Source organism: Lynx rufus, unplaced genomic scaffold (genome assembly GCF_022079265.1).
Source record: "Lynx rufus isolate CCGP_SWC_20201006 ecotype Redwood Valley unplaced genomic scaffold, mLynRuf1.p SCAF_27, whole genome shotgun sequence".
Classification (NCBI taxonomy): Eukaryota; Metazoa; Chordata; class Mammalia; order Carnivora; family Felidae; genus Lynx; species Lynx rufus.
The window spans coordinates 1,294,112-1,309,982 of record NW_025814842.1 but is presented as its reverse complement, the minus strand read 5'-3'; the positions used below and the strand labels follow the sequence as shown (position 1 = coordinate 1,309,982).

General features: G+C 65.1%; 1 protein-coding gene across 1 annotated transcript; it reads right to left on the bottom strand.

Annotated features, from left to right (window-relative positions):
* Positions 1–5,116: 5,116 nt before the first annotated feature.
* Positions 5,117–7,600, bottom strand: ELFN1 (extracellular leucine rich repeat and fibronectin type III domain containing 1). Its single transcript, XM_047089100.1, is given in 4 exon segments — positions 5,117–5,371; positions 5,373–5,439; positions 5,441–6,783; positions 6,785–7,600. Coding segments are annotated over 4 exon segments (2,481 nt in total).
* Between the last annotated feature and the right edge of the window lie 8,271 nt (positions 7,601–15,871).

Below are 15,871 nucleotides of genomic sequence, written 5' to 3'. Positions count from 1 at the left end.
CAGGGACAGAGTTGGAGGCACGGGAGACGGCTGCAGGAGTCGTTCTGTATCTTGAGTGTGGTGGTGAGAACACAGATCCACACCCATGGGATACATTTACAGACCACACCCACGCACGAGGGCATGTCAAAGCTGGTGGGGGCTGAACGAGGTCTGTAGCCTGGTGACTGTACCTGGACCCATGGACGCAACATCTTCCTGGTCTCGATGCTGTACTACAGTCAGGTCTTAGCACCGAGTGGGTGGCTTGGGGAGCTGGGCAGCTACGTACTATTTCCTGTGACCCTATAATTACTTCAAATTTTAAAAATTGGAAATCAAAAAACCTCCCGAAGAGTAGAACGAATAGGCAGTGCCGTGGGGTGAGAAGAGGTGCTGAGAAGGGTGTGGTGATCAAGGAGAACTCCCTCGAGCCCCCCCACCCCCCAGTCCCGTATTTTGCCTCTGTACCTGCCTCATTCCCAGATGCTGTCCTCTCTCCCTGGCAGGTGGGTGAACTGTCCGTGGTGCTAGCGAAAACCGTCCGCCCCCTCAAGCAACAAACCTTAACCCTTCTTCCCCAACCATGTTCTGGCGACCCCCCTCTCCCTCCTGTGCATCACATCCTTTACCCCCGCAGGGAGAACAGAGGCTCCAGAGGGAGGTACGTTGCTACAGAAAACAAGGAGATTCTTTGCACAATTGACGATAGCCTATAAACCCCGAGCCTGCTGCGTTTGTAGAGAAGAGGGACTAGAAAGGCAGATACCAAAATGTTAACCATGGCTTTTCCTGGGGTGGTGAGATGGAATGATTGCTCTTTTCTTCTTTATGATGAACTGCTTTCTAAAGTTTATGTAACGAAAGGATTACTTTCGAGATAAGAAAAGGATCAACACAGGTTGTTATTCTATCAAATGCCACCAACGGTCCCCCACTGCCCACAGCCTGACTCTAATCGCTTTAAGGCCGTAAGGTGGGTCACCAGAGCCTGGCTTAGCTGACCTCATTGGTCCCTCATTGGTCCCAGCAGCCCCCAGCCCCACACTGCCCCAGCTTCTGACCTCCAGCTGCACCTACGTGCCCCTCGGGGCGGGGTCCCTTTCCTCCCACCTTCTGTTTGTCCTTGGAGGTTTTGACCTTCCTGAGAAGTCTCCCCCATCGCGAGGGCAGTGATAGTCCCCTTCCCTGTGCTCCCCTGGCGTCTTATCACTGTGCACGGGAGTGCATCTGGACTGGTGGGTCAGCGGCCACCTCTCCCTTTGCCCCCTTCCTTCCCCACATATCTGCTATACCCTCCTTTCCCTGCTCCCTCCATGGGCTGACGTGTATGGACTTTGTCCCTGGGCTCTCTGCATCGGGTTTTCTGGCCATTCAGCCAAGGGGGAGCCCTGCAGGGAAGGGAGGAGTGTGGGGTCAGCACACGTGCCCCAGCTCCCTCCTATGGAGTCACCTCAGGCTAGAGGTCCCTCCACTGGAGGCCCCTCTCCAGGCCCTGGCAGGTGTCCGTACAGCCCCTCCTCGTCCCAGGGGCCACCACGTGTTGCCAGCTTTGCTGTCCCTTGTGGGTCCTTACACCCTCTCTTGGAAATGGCCCCTTTGTAGGCACGCCCCTTGGATTACTCTATTTTGGGGCGTCGCCTCTTTCCTGTTGGGACTGCGAATGACTCATTCTCCAAGGAGGGGACACGTCTCGATGTGTCTGGTGTGTCGGTACACAGTAGGTGCTCCATAATTGCATACTGAAGGGAAGAATGAATGAAGCCTCAGGATCACCTGTCCTGGACGGGCTGCTCTCTGTGCCGCGTGGCCATGCACTTGGCCTCTATTCTCAGATGGGCCTAATTCTTCACGCCTCCCCGTGTCCGTATCACCTGCCACCCTGTCCCCACCAGCCACCCCCAGACGCGCGGGTGGGCTGACCGGGATCGGCAGAGCCACCTTGCCAGCCACCCAGGTGTGTGAGCAATAGCGCGACGTGGCTGTTGGCAATGCAGCGTTATCGTGCCAATGGCGCGATGGCCCCGTGTGCCACTTGACCTTCCCGGTGACCCAGTGTTGGCACCCCGCTGAGACGCAGAGAGGTCACCTACTTGCTATGGTCACAGGGTCGTGAGGGGCAGAAGCTGGGTGTGAGCCGACGCTCTTGGCCTTCGAGCCCCATCACCCGATGGGCACTACCCTTCGAGGCCGCCTCCGGGAGGCTGAGCACTGACCCCGGCCACGGGGCAGGGCTTACCTTGCACGTCTTCATCCCGGGCTCGGAGCTCAGTCCTGAGCCCACGAGGATGCTGACCTCTTGACTTTGGAGCCTCCACCCCCCTCCTCACTGTGGTTCCCTTATCCAGACCAAACATCACCCCTTCCAGGCAGCCTTCCAGGTTCTTCCCATGCGGGGTCCCCATCCTCCCTTGGGCCTCCTGGGCTGAGCTGGGCCACCTGCCTCCGCGTCGGGTGCCCTGACGGCCGTGAGCTCCTCAAGGGTGGGGGCAGTGTTGGATCTGTCTCTGGGCTCCGATGGTGCGAGAGTGCCGCCCGCACACGTTAGGTGCCTAATCGGTGTGTCTTCTCCTGTGCCGTCTACCCTCGTCAACTCCGCTATGACCTCTTTCAAGCGAGGGCATGGTGACCCACGCACCTGCGTTTTGGGACTGGCCTGGCGTCGGGCACGGAGCCACCTCTGTCCAGCCCTGGCTGTTCCTGGGAGGGTCGGGGCTTCTGGAACATTCTTGGCTGCTCGGGATGCCCCGCCCCCCTCCACCATTGTGTGTTCCTCTCCAGGTCCCTCCCCTCCCCTTGGACCCCTGCTTTGGTGGCAGCGCCCCTGGCGGTGACGCGTCCCTCTCACACACCCGGCCTGCCTACCCAGGGCAGGCGCCTCTGTCCTGTGTCTGTTGTCCTCTGATTTCCTATAAATAGCCAATTTTATCTCCTCAGTGACAGGGAGCAGTGGGCTGAGGAGCCTGGCCCCACTTCTGTCCCCTGGCCAGGACTGCCCTGTGTTACTGTGTCCCCTCTCTGGGTGCCCCCCCCTTCCTGCCCCTGCTGCCTCTCTCGCCGGCCACCAGGCTTCCCCCGTGCTGTCTTCCCAGGACCACACGGCAGAGAGCAAGGAGATGACCGATTTGGGAGGGGCTGTCGGGGGGGGGGGGGGGGGCAAAGTCCACCCAGGTTGCCCCATGCGGAGCCTCCTACCCAGAACCTTCATGTAGTCGGGGGAGCACAGGTGAGGCCTGGTGGGGGGCAGCACAGAGGTGAGGACTAGTTGGGGGCAGACCGGCCCTGTGCGCGGCGCTGCGAGGCTGCTGGGGCCTGGGAGTCAGCTGGGCCCTGGGGGCCGGCACTGGCTTCCCCGCCGTCTCAGGGAGGTGCCTAAAGCTGGAAACAGCTCCTGAGGAAGGGGTGAGCTCCCTGTCACTGGAGGTGCTCAAGCAGAGGCTACTGGTCTTAGGGCTGTGCCCAGCCCTGAGTCCTTTCCTGCTGACCTGCCGGATCCCGAAAACCTGCCTCCGTCACTCTGCTCTCTGGGATCCAGTCCCAGCACCTCCCCCGCCCCGGCCAGTGTCTTACTGGGTCTTTGTCAGAAATACAGACGGGGAACAGGTTTGCCCCGGGCGTAGGGTGTGGGCCGTAGGGAGGAGGGCCTGGGGTGGCAGGCCAGCGGTGGTGGGGACACGTGCGTGCGTGCGTGTGCAGGAGGACCGGCCCCGGGGCTGTGAGAGGGAGGGAGGGGCCAGAGAGAGACGTCCCTTCCCCGCAGCACCCCGGGCCCCTCCCCCCCCCCGGCTCCCCTGGGAGAAGGTGGCTTTGCTGGACCCCGGCTGGTGCTGGGCGCAAGGGCCCAGATGTGGCAAGGGGGAGCCTGCGACCTTGTGATAAGGATACTGGCACCAGCCACGGGGAGGGGCTTTCTGGGGGCGGGGCGTCAGGATCCAGTCTTCTCTGGAGAGTGCGAACTGCGTGGTTCACACATGGAAAGTGCTCCCTGGCTCCGAACGTGGGAGCACAGCAGGGTGAGCAAGGTACCCGTCCGTGCGTCCGGCTGCGGGGCTCCGAGGCTGGCTCGCCTCGACTCTGACCCGCAAACCCACACAGGCCCCCGTCCCCGGCTGCCCACTCACACCCACGCGGCTCGCGGCCTGTGCGCACTTGGGTGCACGCACCAGACACAAGCCACCGTTCACCCGCCTCTGCACGTCCTCCAGCCCCGGGGTGGACTGCTCACCTCTCCCAGGGTTCTCGTGAGCCCCCCACCCATGCTCACGACAGCCCGCTCCTGCTGTCCTGGGAAGAGGGCTCCGTGGTGACCCTACCTGCAAATGACCCCAGCCCCAACCCAACCCGATAAAACCACCCTAAATAGCACATTAAAAAAAAAACCCCAGATCCCTCCCTAAGTCCCATAGTAAAAACCCAGTACAAGTATTTGGGTTTTCCCTTTGTAGAATTTTTTTTTTTTAGTAGATATAGTCTCTTTCTCGATTTACAGCAAACATTGCAAATATAGAAATATTTTTCTGAACAACGGGATGACAGCATACAGGGGGGACGGGCCGGAGCACATGCTCGTGGGCCGCGCCCCTTCCAGCCACCCCCGACAGCCGTCCCCTGCAGGGCTCCGGGCGGGGGTCCTGGAGGCCACCCGGCCGCCTGCGTTGGCTCTGCCTCTCTCTGGTGGCCTCCGGAGTCAGCAGCCAAGAGACAGACCGAGGAGAGAATGCACAGCAAACCACAGACAGAGGCAATCGTTGGGGGGGGGGGGGGGGGGGAGCCGGGTGGCCACGCCGGCCACACCCCCACGTCTGGTGTTTTATGTCTTTTTAAGAGAACTTTACTTTTATTATTTTTTCTTAAAAAAGGAAGAAAATAAAGACAGAGAGGAAGATAAAGGCGGCAGAGAAGAATCCAAGAGGAAAGATAATGAAAAAAGATTCCCCTCCCCCACCCCCACGCCCAGACACAGTTTCCGGAAGTCCGTCGTGTGCGTGTCTGCGTGTGCGTGTCTGCGTGTGCGCGTGTGTGTGGCGTTTCGTGGCAGTCTCTGGGTTACAAATGGCTGCGGTGGGTCCCGTGTCCTTTTTGGTCCCCTGGGCGTCGCGCGTTTCGGGGTGGGGGCGGGGCGGGCGCGGCCGCGGGCTCAGGACTTGTGCTGGGCCGACACGCCCTTCCAGTAGTCCAGGATGTCGTGTAGATCCTCGTCTTTGGCGAACTGAACCTTCTTGCGCAGGGCGTGGCCGGCCGCCACGAACTCCTCGTGGTCCTTGTGGCGCCGGCGGCTGAGTCTGAAGCGCTCCCAGATGCTCTGGGAGGCCCTGCAGGCGTACTCGGGGCTGGAGGAGTAGCTCAGGTTGTGGTACTGCGGGGACAGCTGCGAGTAGGCCAGGTCGCGGGGGCCGCGGCCGGGTCAGCGGCTCCAGGATGGACGCCTTGCGGCCGCCCAGGCTCTCGTGTGGCGGGGGGCGCGGGGGGCGCGGGCGGCTCGGCGGGGTGGGAGCCGGGGTACGAGTGCCGGTGCTCGCCGTAGTGGCGGCCCTTCTCGGCCTCGGCCCGCAGCACGGCGGCCGCGGGCGTCACAGTGAGGATGGTGTCGGGCGCGGGGGAGCTCTTCTCGATGTACTTGGCCTCGGCGGCCGCGGCCTTGTGCCCGCCGGGAGCCTCGGCGCGGAAGGCCCGCGGGCTGCGCGCGGAGCCGCCGGACGCGGGGCCGGCGCGCGGGGGCCCGGTGGCCGCCTCCACGCTGTGGTGCCGCTGCAGGCCGTGGCCGAAGGCGTCCTTGTAGACGGGGGACAGGAAGCCGTGCTTGGCGGCCAGGGGCTCGGACAGCAGCATGAGCTGCGGCTCGGCGGCGGACGCGGCCCCGGACTTGCCGCCCTGGAAGGAGGTGGCCTCGGACTTGAGCGCGTCGATGCAGTTGTTGATGATCTGGTTGACCCTGTCCACCTCCTTGGCGATGGTGGAGATCTCGGCCACGGAGCTCTGGCCGTCGGGGCCGGGCCGGCCCAGCTCGCCGTCCCTGCGCTCGGCCTGCTCGCCCGCGCGCACCTCCATGTAGTTGCCCTTGCCGGCCTTGGGCGTGCCGCCGCCCTCGGCCAGCTCGTACTGCCCCACCTCGCTGGCGGCCGCCGGCAGGTACGGGACGCGGGTCACGGCCTCGGGGCCCAGCAGCGGGCCCTGGGACAGCGGGGCCAGGCCGGGCGCCTCCATCTCGGGCCCGTACTTGAGCTCGATGATGGTCTTCTTGAGGCCGCCGGCCGCGGCCGCCTTCTTGTGCTTCTCCTCCTGCCGCCTCCGCCTGCGCAGGCAGTAGTAGACGGCGCCGAGCACCAGCACCATGCCGAACAGGCAGCCCAGGACGGTCATGATGTAGTGCGTGGCCGTGGACGGGCTGGGCACGGGGCCCGGCGGGCTGGGCGGCCTGGGCAGGCAGATGGTGAGGCAGGTGTGGTTGTGGTGCAGCCCGGAGCTGGTGGACACCACGCAGTAGGTGTAGTTGGTGAGCGTGTACAGGTTGGTGAGGCGGATCTCCTCCCGGGGCTTGGTCAGCCTGGACACGGTGGACGAGCGGCTGTTGTTGAAGTGCTCCAGCGTGTACATGCGGGTGAACGGGCTGGGCAGCTGCACCGTGATGGTGGCCGAGTTCTGCGTCAGCTGCTTGACCTTCATGAGGGGCCGGCCCTCGGCCTGGGGGGCCAGCGTGGGCAGGGCCACCAGCGGCGTGGTGCCGTCGCCGGAGGAGAAGCACTCGTCGTCGGCGCACGGGGCCTCGCTGGGCTCCGGGGGCGGCGGCGGGGGGCGGCGGCGGGGGCGGGGAGCGGCCGGGCGGCGGCCGGCCCGGCGGCGGGTGGGGCTCGGCCACGTAGGAGCCGTCGGTGCACACGGACTGCAGCTTGGCGAGGATGCCGCGGTGGCCGTGGCGGCCCTGGCCCAGGAGGAAGTAGCCGGAGTAGAGCGGCGGCGACTCGCACTGCACGCGGTCGTAGGCGTGCGTGGCGTTGGCGAAGGCCGCCAGCCAGCGCAGGAAGCCCAGGAGCTCGCACGAGCAGTAGAAGGGGTTGCTGTACAGCTCGCACACGGACAGCTTGGCCAGGCCCGCGAAGGTGGCGCCGTGCAGCCGCTGGATGCGGTTCATGGACAGGTCGATGTTGACGATGTTGGGGCACTCCCAGAAGGCGCTGGGCGTGACCACCTCGATGAGGTTGGCCTGCAGGTACAGGTACTCGAGCTTGCCCAGGCCGCGCAGCACGCCCTCCGTCAGGTTGCGCAGGCGGTTGTAGCCCAGCTGCAGCACCTGCAGGTTGAACTGGCCCGAGAAGGCGCCGTCCTCGATGTAGGCGATCTCGTTCTTGGTGAGGTTGAGGTACGTGAGGTTGCCGAAGCGGCTCAGCGAGGCGTACTGCACGCTGCGGATGCGGTTCTCGTTCAGCCGCAGGTCCACGATGGTGCTGTTGATCTGCTGCGGGATGGCCTCGTACGGCGGCTGGTTCTGGCTGCAGATGGCCAGCCACACGAAGCCCTTGTCGCCCTCGATCAGCCAGCAGTCGCCGTGGGCCAGCCCGCCCGCGTGCAGCAGGGTGGCGGCCGCCACGCACGCCCACAGCGCGCCCCACCGGCACCCGGCCATGGGGACCGCCGCCGCGGGAGCCCCCGCTCTGCCTGCCGGGGGGGGGGTGGGGGGGGGACCGGGTGGGAGGCTGGGTGCCGGCCCCTGGGGGGGGGGGGGGGCGGGGGGGAGGCTGCCTGCGTTCTCAGGGGCGTCCTGTCCCAGACGGCATGGTGGCGCAGCGGGCGAGCTCCCTCACGGCCGGACGCCCCGGGTCATCCGCCCGCGTCCCGCCGAGGCCGCGGCCGCCTCCCCCATCGGCCTGGGCGTCCCGACGGCTCCACCCTCCGCCTCCAGCTCCGTGGTCCTGCGGCAAGACAAGAGAAGAGAGGGCAGTCAGGAGACGCGGCGGCCGCGGGAGGCCCGGGGGTCAGGTGTGGCCCCGTGCCAGGCTCCGCTGAGCCGCCCGACAAAACGAGGAGGCGCGTTCGGGGAGCCCGAGGACGACGCAGGGTGACAGGAAGTGCTCAGTACACACGCTGTCTTGAGGGCGGGGAGCAAGCCAAAGGAAGCCCCAGTTCGGAGCTTCCCACCCTCCCCAGCCCCGCCGCACCCGCTCGGTCGGGCTCAAAGTCAGGGTCGCCCCGGAGAATCAGGAACCGTGTGTGCCTGGCTCGGTGCCTCCCTCGCGACAGAGGGAAGACAGGGACGTCCTCTCCGGGGAGGGCACTCACAGCCGCCTGCAGAGGGTGCTTTGAGCCCTGGCCCAAGGGTCCGCGGCTGGCAGGGCGCAAATCCTTCCAGGGCCCACAGGTCCCCTCCGGCTCCTCTCCGGGGAGGGGCTGGGAGGCCGCAGCCGGCACCATCCAGGCACCGCGCACGGCTAGGTTCCGGGCCGGAGCTCTCCCGGGCTGGGCCCGGGCTCCTCCGTCTCGCCCAGGTGGCCAGCTGGATGGTCCCTGAGGCTTGGCACCTGGCTCCGGGGCCCTGGAGGGCGTCACCACTCTGTGTGGGTAGATCCCGGCAGAGAGGCCCGGAAGGCAGGGGTGGCTCTGCGAAGACTCCCCCAGGCCCCCCACGCCCCCTCCCCAGACCCGGGCAAGGGCCGAGCCCTCCCAGCTCCGCCAACGACGCCCTAGACACGATGCGATGTGACGGTGGCCGCTGTCCCTCCAGACCCCGCGCTTCCCCGGGACGGGGCCGTCCCCCCCTGCCTGCCGCGGCCCCCCACCCGTGGGAGGATCTCCGGTCCGCGGGACGCCCCCTCCGCCCCCCGTATTTCTCCCGCGGGACAGACGAATGGGGATGTGTTTCCTTGTTAATGCTTGGATTTACAGCCGGCCTCTGTAACCGCTCTGTGGCCTGGCGGGTGGCCAGCTGAGTGTATTTCACGGATATTGACGTCTGCAACTAGTCTGCACTGAGGCGGCTTAAATTAGGAGAAAAAAATATAATGATGCGAAATGGATTTTCCTTCCCTTTGGAAACTTCATAAAGAACAGTTTTGATCTGGCTCCTGGGGAAGAGTCTCTTTCTGATTTGCAGAGCGGGGAGAGATGGGACAGGTGGGACCCGAGGAGGAACCCACCCCTGGCCCGGCCCCGGGTGCAAACCACCGGGCCCTCTCTGGGCCCAGTCGGAAGTGGCTTCAGGGTCCTGGCGGGGCACGCTTGGGAGTCCGTCCCCAAAGGAGGGAGACTGCCAGGGGTCGCCGGGGCCCCTGCACGGTCTGGCCCGTGACCTCCAAGGTGCCGTCCCCTGGGGAGCCCCTGGAGCGCATCCCCGTCGCCAGCATCGCTATCACTCGGTGGCCACCTGCCTGTGCCCGGGCGGGCTGCCCCTCCCCCAGGGGGCCTCGCCCCGGTGCACCGAGGCGCGGGGCGGCAGTGGGCGGGGCAGGTGCGGGACGCGTGGGTCAGCCTGGCTCCCGCCTCCGGAAGCAGGTACTCGAGCAGGCCTGTCTAGGAAACCTGGCGCCTCAGCAGTGCTGATTGTAATCACCTTTAATCTCTCGCTCAAAATAACCCAAAGTCAAGTTAAGGAGGATTACAGGGCCTGAAGAAGCCTTATCACGGGCAGGCGCCCGGGGAGGAGGGACAGGGGCCCCCAGCCTACCAGCCTCTCCCCGCCCCCCTCCCAGGGGCGCCTGGGGGCGTGGGTCTGTGTGCGCATGCGGCTGGCACAAGGCAGGTTCCCACACGTTTGTGCCGGGCTCGGTTGTGTGTCCGGGTGTGCACGTGCGAGGGTCAGTATACACACACACACACACACACACACACACACACACGCGCGGCGCGCGTTGGGACCCACGTTCGGGCATGTGCACGTGGACACGCGCACCTCGAGTGAACACGGCCCCGTGGTAGGATGTGCACGTGGTGTGCCGCCACCCGGGAGGCCCCCACCCCAGTGCCACAGCCTAGAGATTGGCCACCTTGTGAGCGGCAGGTGGTTCTGGGGACCAGTCTCGCCTCCCCTGTGCACCCCCACACTCTGAAGCCTCCGCCGTCGGGCTGGCACGTGTGATGAGGGAGGCAGGGCCCTGAGGATCGGGTACGTCCCCAGTCCAGGGGCTCCCTCTGCAGGCTGTGGGGGATGGGAAGTCCTGTCTCACCCCACCTGGCCTCGGGTGCGGGGATATAGGAGTGGGCGTGTGACCCTGGTGGCTGGTCCCTTCTGCCCCTTTTATAGCCCCCAAGACCTGGCCTCGGAGGACCCAGGGATCTTGCCGCACAACTCACTCTACAGATGGGAAACTGAGGCCAAGGCCACACGGTGAGTGGCCCCATCCTCCTCCTGTGGGGCTGGGGGCTGGGCGTCAGCTCCAGCAAGTGCCTGGTCCCCCCGGGAGGCCCCTCGGCTGCAGGGACTGAGCGCCCCGAGTAGGAGTTAACCCCAGGGTCAGGGGGACAGGATGCCACCCCGTGGGAAGTAGCCCGAGTCAGCCTTCTAGAGAGGTCCTGCTGGGATCACGCACCATCCCCGGGACTGCCCTTTCCTCCCGGGGCTCACTGGTTCATCCGTTAACCATCTGTAGCTGGCTCTGTCACCGCCCCCACCCCGTTCACCCCTGTCCTCCTCGCCCGCCAAGTGACTCGTTAAATGAACGTACCCAGGACACCTGCCGAGAGCCTGCCCGGCCGGTGGGGTGTGCAGAACTGTCACACCAGCCCCCACCCGTCACCTGCCCCCTGGCCCCAGACATGCAGGTGCCCGCCCCCCTGCACCCCTGCAGCTCTGGGATCCTCTGCCGGTCCCCCTCCCTCCACACCGTCCCCGCCAGCTCCCGGTGCCTCCGAACTCCCTCTGTGCGTCCTGCCGGGCAGCCCTGGCCACACATGGCTGCTGAGTGTTAGAAATGTGACTAGTGGCTGTCGTACTGGGCAGCATAGTTCTAGAACCTTCCATAGACACAACTCGACCTGAGTACCCGCTAGCCACTGCCCCGTCTCCTTCCCCTCCGGGGCGCCACCAGCGGTTTCCAGCCCCCTCCCGCGCGTGTGCTTCCCCCAGATCGTTCCCTTCCCCCGCTTTCTCGGGCTAGTGCGTGGGAGCCGTCCCCGCCCTGTGCCGCGGCCTGCGTCACCGGGGCCACACTGCCGGAGCCTCCTAGAGCTGCTCGTTCTGACCCGTCCTGCGGGGCCGCGGCTCCATGCGTGTTCGATGCCATCACCTCACGAAACTCCAGCCTGAGTGCCCAGCGGTTTTCCCGTATGCACACCTGACCCAGACGGACGGACGCCCTGAGCACACTGCCCCGGCCGCTTGCTGGACCCCAGGCTCGGTGCCGGCACCCCGCACTCCTCAGGACGGCCCCTCGGAGGCCCCGTGACTACGACCCCACACCGCAAAGAGGTGGGCAGGGGCACTCACACGGGAGCGCAGGGGGCCTGTCCCGGGTGGGGAGGGCACCTGGTGGGGCATGAAAAGAACCCTGGGTAGGAAACCAAGCATCCTGCCCAGACGGGCGGAGGGCCGGTCTCTCGGCAGCTCTGGGTGGGGCCCAAACCCCACACGCCGCGGAAGAGCCTCAGGCACGAGCACAGGGCTGGCGCGCGCGCACACACCTCTGGGCTACCCCCCGCCTTGCCGGTTGAGTCCGGGCGGCAGGAGAGCCCTGGTGGCCACGTCCTCGTCCACGCGCCCGCTCCTGTCTTCCGCGAGCCAGTGGGGCACCAGCAGGGGACGAGACAGAGGCCTGAGTGGTGCCGGGAAGGTGCCGCGGAATTGTGGGCAGTCGGGCAAGGCTTCCACAGGATGCTGTTTGACGGGTCCTAGCAGGTGAGTAGGAGTTTGTTAGGCAAAGGAGGGCGGTAACGGGTGTCCGAGGCAGAGAGGGCGGAGGCTCAGAGAACAGCCCCCCTCCGGGGAAGTGGGCGGTGACGGGCGGGCGATGCCACGGCAGGAGACGGGGTGGCGGGGGTCCCCGGGACGGGCGCGGAAGGGCCGAGCGGCGGGGGACCCTCACACGCGCTCCCACTGTGGGGAGCGTGTCTGCCGCGCAGGGGGCGACGGAGACGGGGCCCGGGAGGCCGGCACCACGTCCGTTCTGTCACATCAGCCCTGCGGCCGCGTTGCCACTAATGAACTAAAGAAACACGGCGGTTCCAGGCTTTTAAACTTCTTACGACCGGATTTGCATAATCGCCACGGCCACGCTGGGACGGGAACACATCTGTCTGAAGACACCGTTGCCCTCCTCAATCGCGGAGCCCCGACGTGAGGCCAGCACGGGGCCGGGGCTTCCGCTGAAGCAGTGGACTGTCCACATCCACAGGGAAACGGGCCGAGGGCCAGGCGCACAGGGAGGCGGGGAGATGGGGGGAAAGCTATCGATCGATACGTTTTTACCGCTCCAGTGTTTGGCCGATAGATCATGTTCACTGCTAATGTTTGCCTCTGCAGCTTGGCCCTTCTGCAGAGGCCCCGGGGCCGGGGCCGTGACAGGCACATCGGGCCGGTGCGGCCACTGGCCGACGACACGGCCTGGGCCAGCAGATCCCGTGCGGGGCGGGGCCTGCCTGCCGCAGGCTTCGGATTCCTAGGCCAGGGCACGAATGTCGGGTCTGCCACGCTTTGGCTGTGTGACCTCGGGCAAGTCGCTTAACGTCTCTGGGCCCGCTTCCTCCTCCGTCAAACGGAGATCACCTGGGGAGCTCCCCTCGCGGCGTTACAGCAAGGATGACGTGACCAGATTATCTGAACCTTCCAGCATGTTCCCTGGTACAGGCACGCTCTAAAATGCCCACTCCCTTCGCTGGAGAGGCCCCTTGGCCTCAGGGGAAGGGGGTGTGGGGAAACGCACATTTCGGGCAGCGCGGGTGGACCCAGCGGGCCAGCTAGACGGGCCTCGTGGGTGCTTGCACTTCAGCAACCCCCCCGCCCTGGTGCCCACGCCGCGGCAGTGCCGTGAAGGCCGTCTCCAGGCTCGTCGCCCACGTCAAGCCCGCCCTCCCCACGCCGGCTTCCCGTTTGCCCGAGGCGGGCGGTCCAGCAGTGCTGACTCAGCAGGGCCGGATCCTCAGGACTTGGCCACAGGGTCGGTCTGGCAAGCCCCCGACCTCAGCTGGCCCTGGCCTTGTCCTTTGGGAGGCAGGCCGGGAGACGGCCGCCTGCGCCACGCGTCCTCCCCGCGAGACGGCGGAGGGCGCTGGCGAAGGTCGAGGGACGGGGCCTGGGAAGAGTGCGGAGCGCCCGACGTGGGCGGTCCACGGGAGCCCTGGGCCCAGGGGCCTCGCCCTGCCTGGCCAGAGTCTGGGACGAGCAGGAAGTGTGCACACAGAGGCGATCTCCTATTTCCTCCAGGACCCCGCGTGAAGCGAGTGCCTCCTGTATACGGAGCCACCTCTCTGACGTCCAGAGACACAGGGGTCGGTGTCACCCCGATAAGACGTAAGACGGATATGGAAACAGGCCCCAAAAGGGAAAGCCAGCAGCCGAGATCTTCCCGGAGGAAGGACAGTGGATCACCCATCAGCGCCCATCACGCCGCCTGCTAAAAATGCAGAGTCTGGCCCCAGCTCCCGCCGAGGTGCTGGCCCGGGACGGCCGGCTACGGGTGCCTGGTCCAGCAGACACGGCGGGAAGGGCTCCGGGCAGGGCCGGGGGCTGGATGACGCCGGGCTCGCGCCGTCCCTCCTCCAGCAGGCCCCGCAGCTCCAGGCTGCTCTGGAGTTAATTAGGGACCCCAACATTTAACGGTCTGTTATGCTTCCACTGGGCATCTTTTTAAATTAAAAAACATGATGTATGGCACTGTTGGAAGGAGAAATCACTTTGCGATGGTTTCCTGCTCTGGCTCGGGCAGGGATCGGGGAGGAGGGTGGCTGGCCGGCCTCCAGGAACCGTGGGCACATGACCCTCTCCAGGAACACCGGTCCACCCCCGGCCGTCAGGAAGCATGTCACTGACTCCAGGCAAGGGTCTGGGTGTCCAGAGGACACTGGCACCGTTCCCCATCACACCCTCCTAACCCTGGCAGCCAGGAAGTTCTATCTTTAGTCTGACCTGAATCTCTCCAGTTGTTTTGAGGGATGGCTGGTTCGAGACGGACCTCGGAGACTTGCCGCTTCTGCTTTTCCCAGTGCAACCGAGACCTCCAAAGGCCCTGAACTCTGGGAGCCCTCTCAGAGCCGGGGAGTTCTGTCCCTGTTCCGAGCTCCGGCGGAAGGCGGGACGTCCACACAGAACGCCGGCTCCCTCTCCCCACGAGCCACCGGCCGGGCCACGCCCGCGGACCGGATGACCACGGCCAAGCCCGCTCACCCGCCTGGCCTCTGCACGGACAGGTCCTGCCCGAGTCTCCGTTGCTATGATTCTTTCATCAGAGCACATTTCCTGGCCGCTATTAATTGTACTAAAGATTTGGGGCATGGTTTCCAAGCAGAGGTTATGAATTAGCAATTAACCCTCAAATGTTACAATGAGGGTAATCGGATACCAAGCAAAGACCAGCGTCAGAAGTATCAGTGACGCGACACGGGCTGCGGCGGACAGGACACGTCCGCGGCACCAGGGCCGACCGCGATGCCGGCTGGGCCCCGGTGGGCGCCACGCTGGGGGGGAAACGGCCGCTCTGGCGAGGGGCCCTCGGGGAGACTCCCAGGCAAGGTGCAGAAGAGCCAGCACGGCCCCCTCGGCGGCCGAGGTGTTCCCACACCGGAAATGGGGCTCTCTCCCCTACGTTTCCGGAGAGTTCCATCACAACACCTGGGATCCCGACAAAAGACGTCCAGGTGATCACCCTCAAGCTCGCGTCCCAGGAAAGAGGCTTCTGGAAGGGAAGCCGGCAGCACGGGCAGGCCTGGGCCCCCAGACTCTTGTCTTTCCTTTGTGCGTCATCAAACCTGCACACGCGCACACGCACGGCTTCCTCTGCTCTGCAGCTGAGGGAACTCTGAGCCACCCTAGGAGCAGACGTCACCTCTATCTGCTAACATCCTTACGGTCTGGATTCTTACCGTGTCACTTTCAATCCACCCGGAAGGTATTTGGCTGGGGTGAAGAAGACGTAAAATCAATCCCCCGCCCCCACCAATAGGCAACAAATTTGTCCTGCCAGCACGAATTGAATAATCTGTCCCCTCAGCTGACGCGTGAGGCCCCATCCCCCGGCCCAACGGCAGCGTGCTTCCCACAGGGCAGGTCTGGTCAAGCCTGTCCTCCCTCTTCAACCCCGCGTGGCTCCCCAGCTCCCTCAAGGGAGTCCACGTTGCGGGGACGGTCCCCGCCTGGCCTGCCTCTCACCGCCCCCACCTTGCCCTAGAAGGCGACGGTCGGCCTGCCTCTCTCACATTTTCTCTAAGGCGCTGTTTCCCCGCCTGGGACGTAACCCCTCCCTGCACATCACCGGTCCACCCCCAAGTGCTCTGTGTTCAGACCCCTGACTGGGGCTGCGGTCCCCCCTTGTAATCCCAAAGCTGCCCCACTATGCCCCTGCGCTGCAAAGCTCTGACTTCCCGTCTGTCCCTCCCCATCAGTCAGACCGTGGGCCGAAGGCTCTGGGATGTCCTTTCTGGGCGCGGAGTAGGGGGGCCTCTGAAGACATTCAGGCCACAATCACCTGTGAAGAAACCCAGCCACGCGCGTGGCTTTCCAGGGATGGTCTCCCATTTATGCCTGTTGCTCTGGTGCAGTTATTAACGGACGCTCTGTCAGTCGCCAGGCATTCCTGCTAGGCTGCAAGGCACCAAGGAGGCCTCTGTCTGGAGACTGTTCTGTCCCATCGATGGCCCCCGGCCCCTCTCGTGACACCTTAGCAGCCCGGTTAAATCCTTGCAACTCTGTAACAGGCTTCCGTATCCAGGACGAAACCCATCCGTTCTCGCTCCCCGCGTTCCAGATACCTTGCTC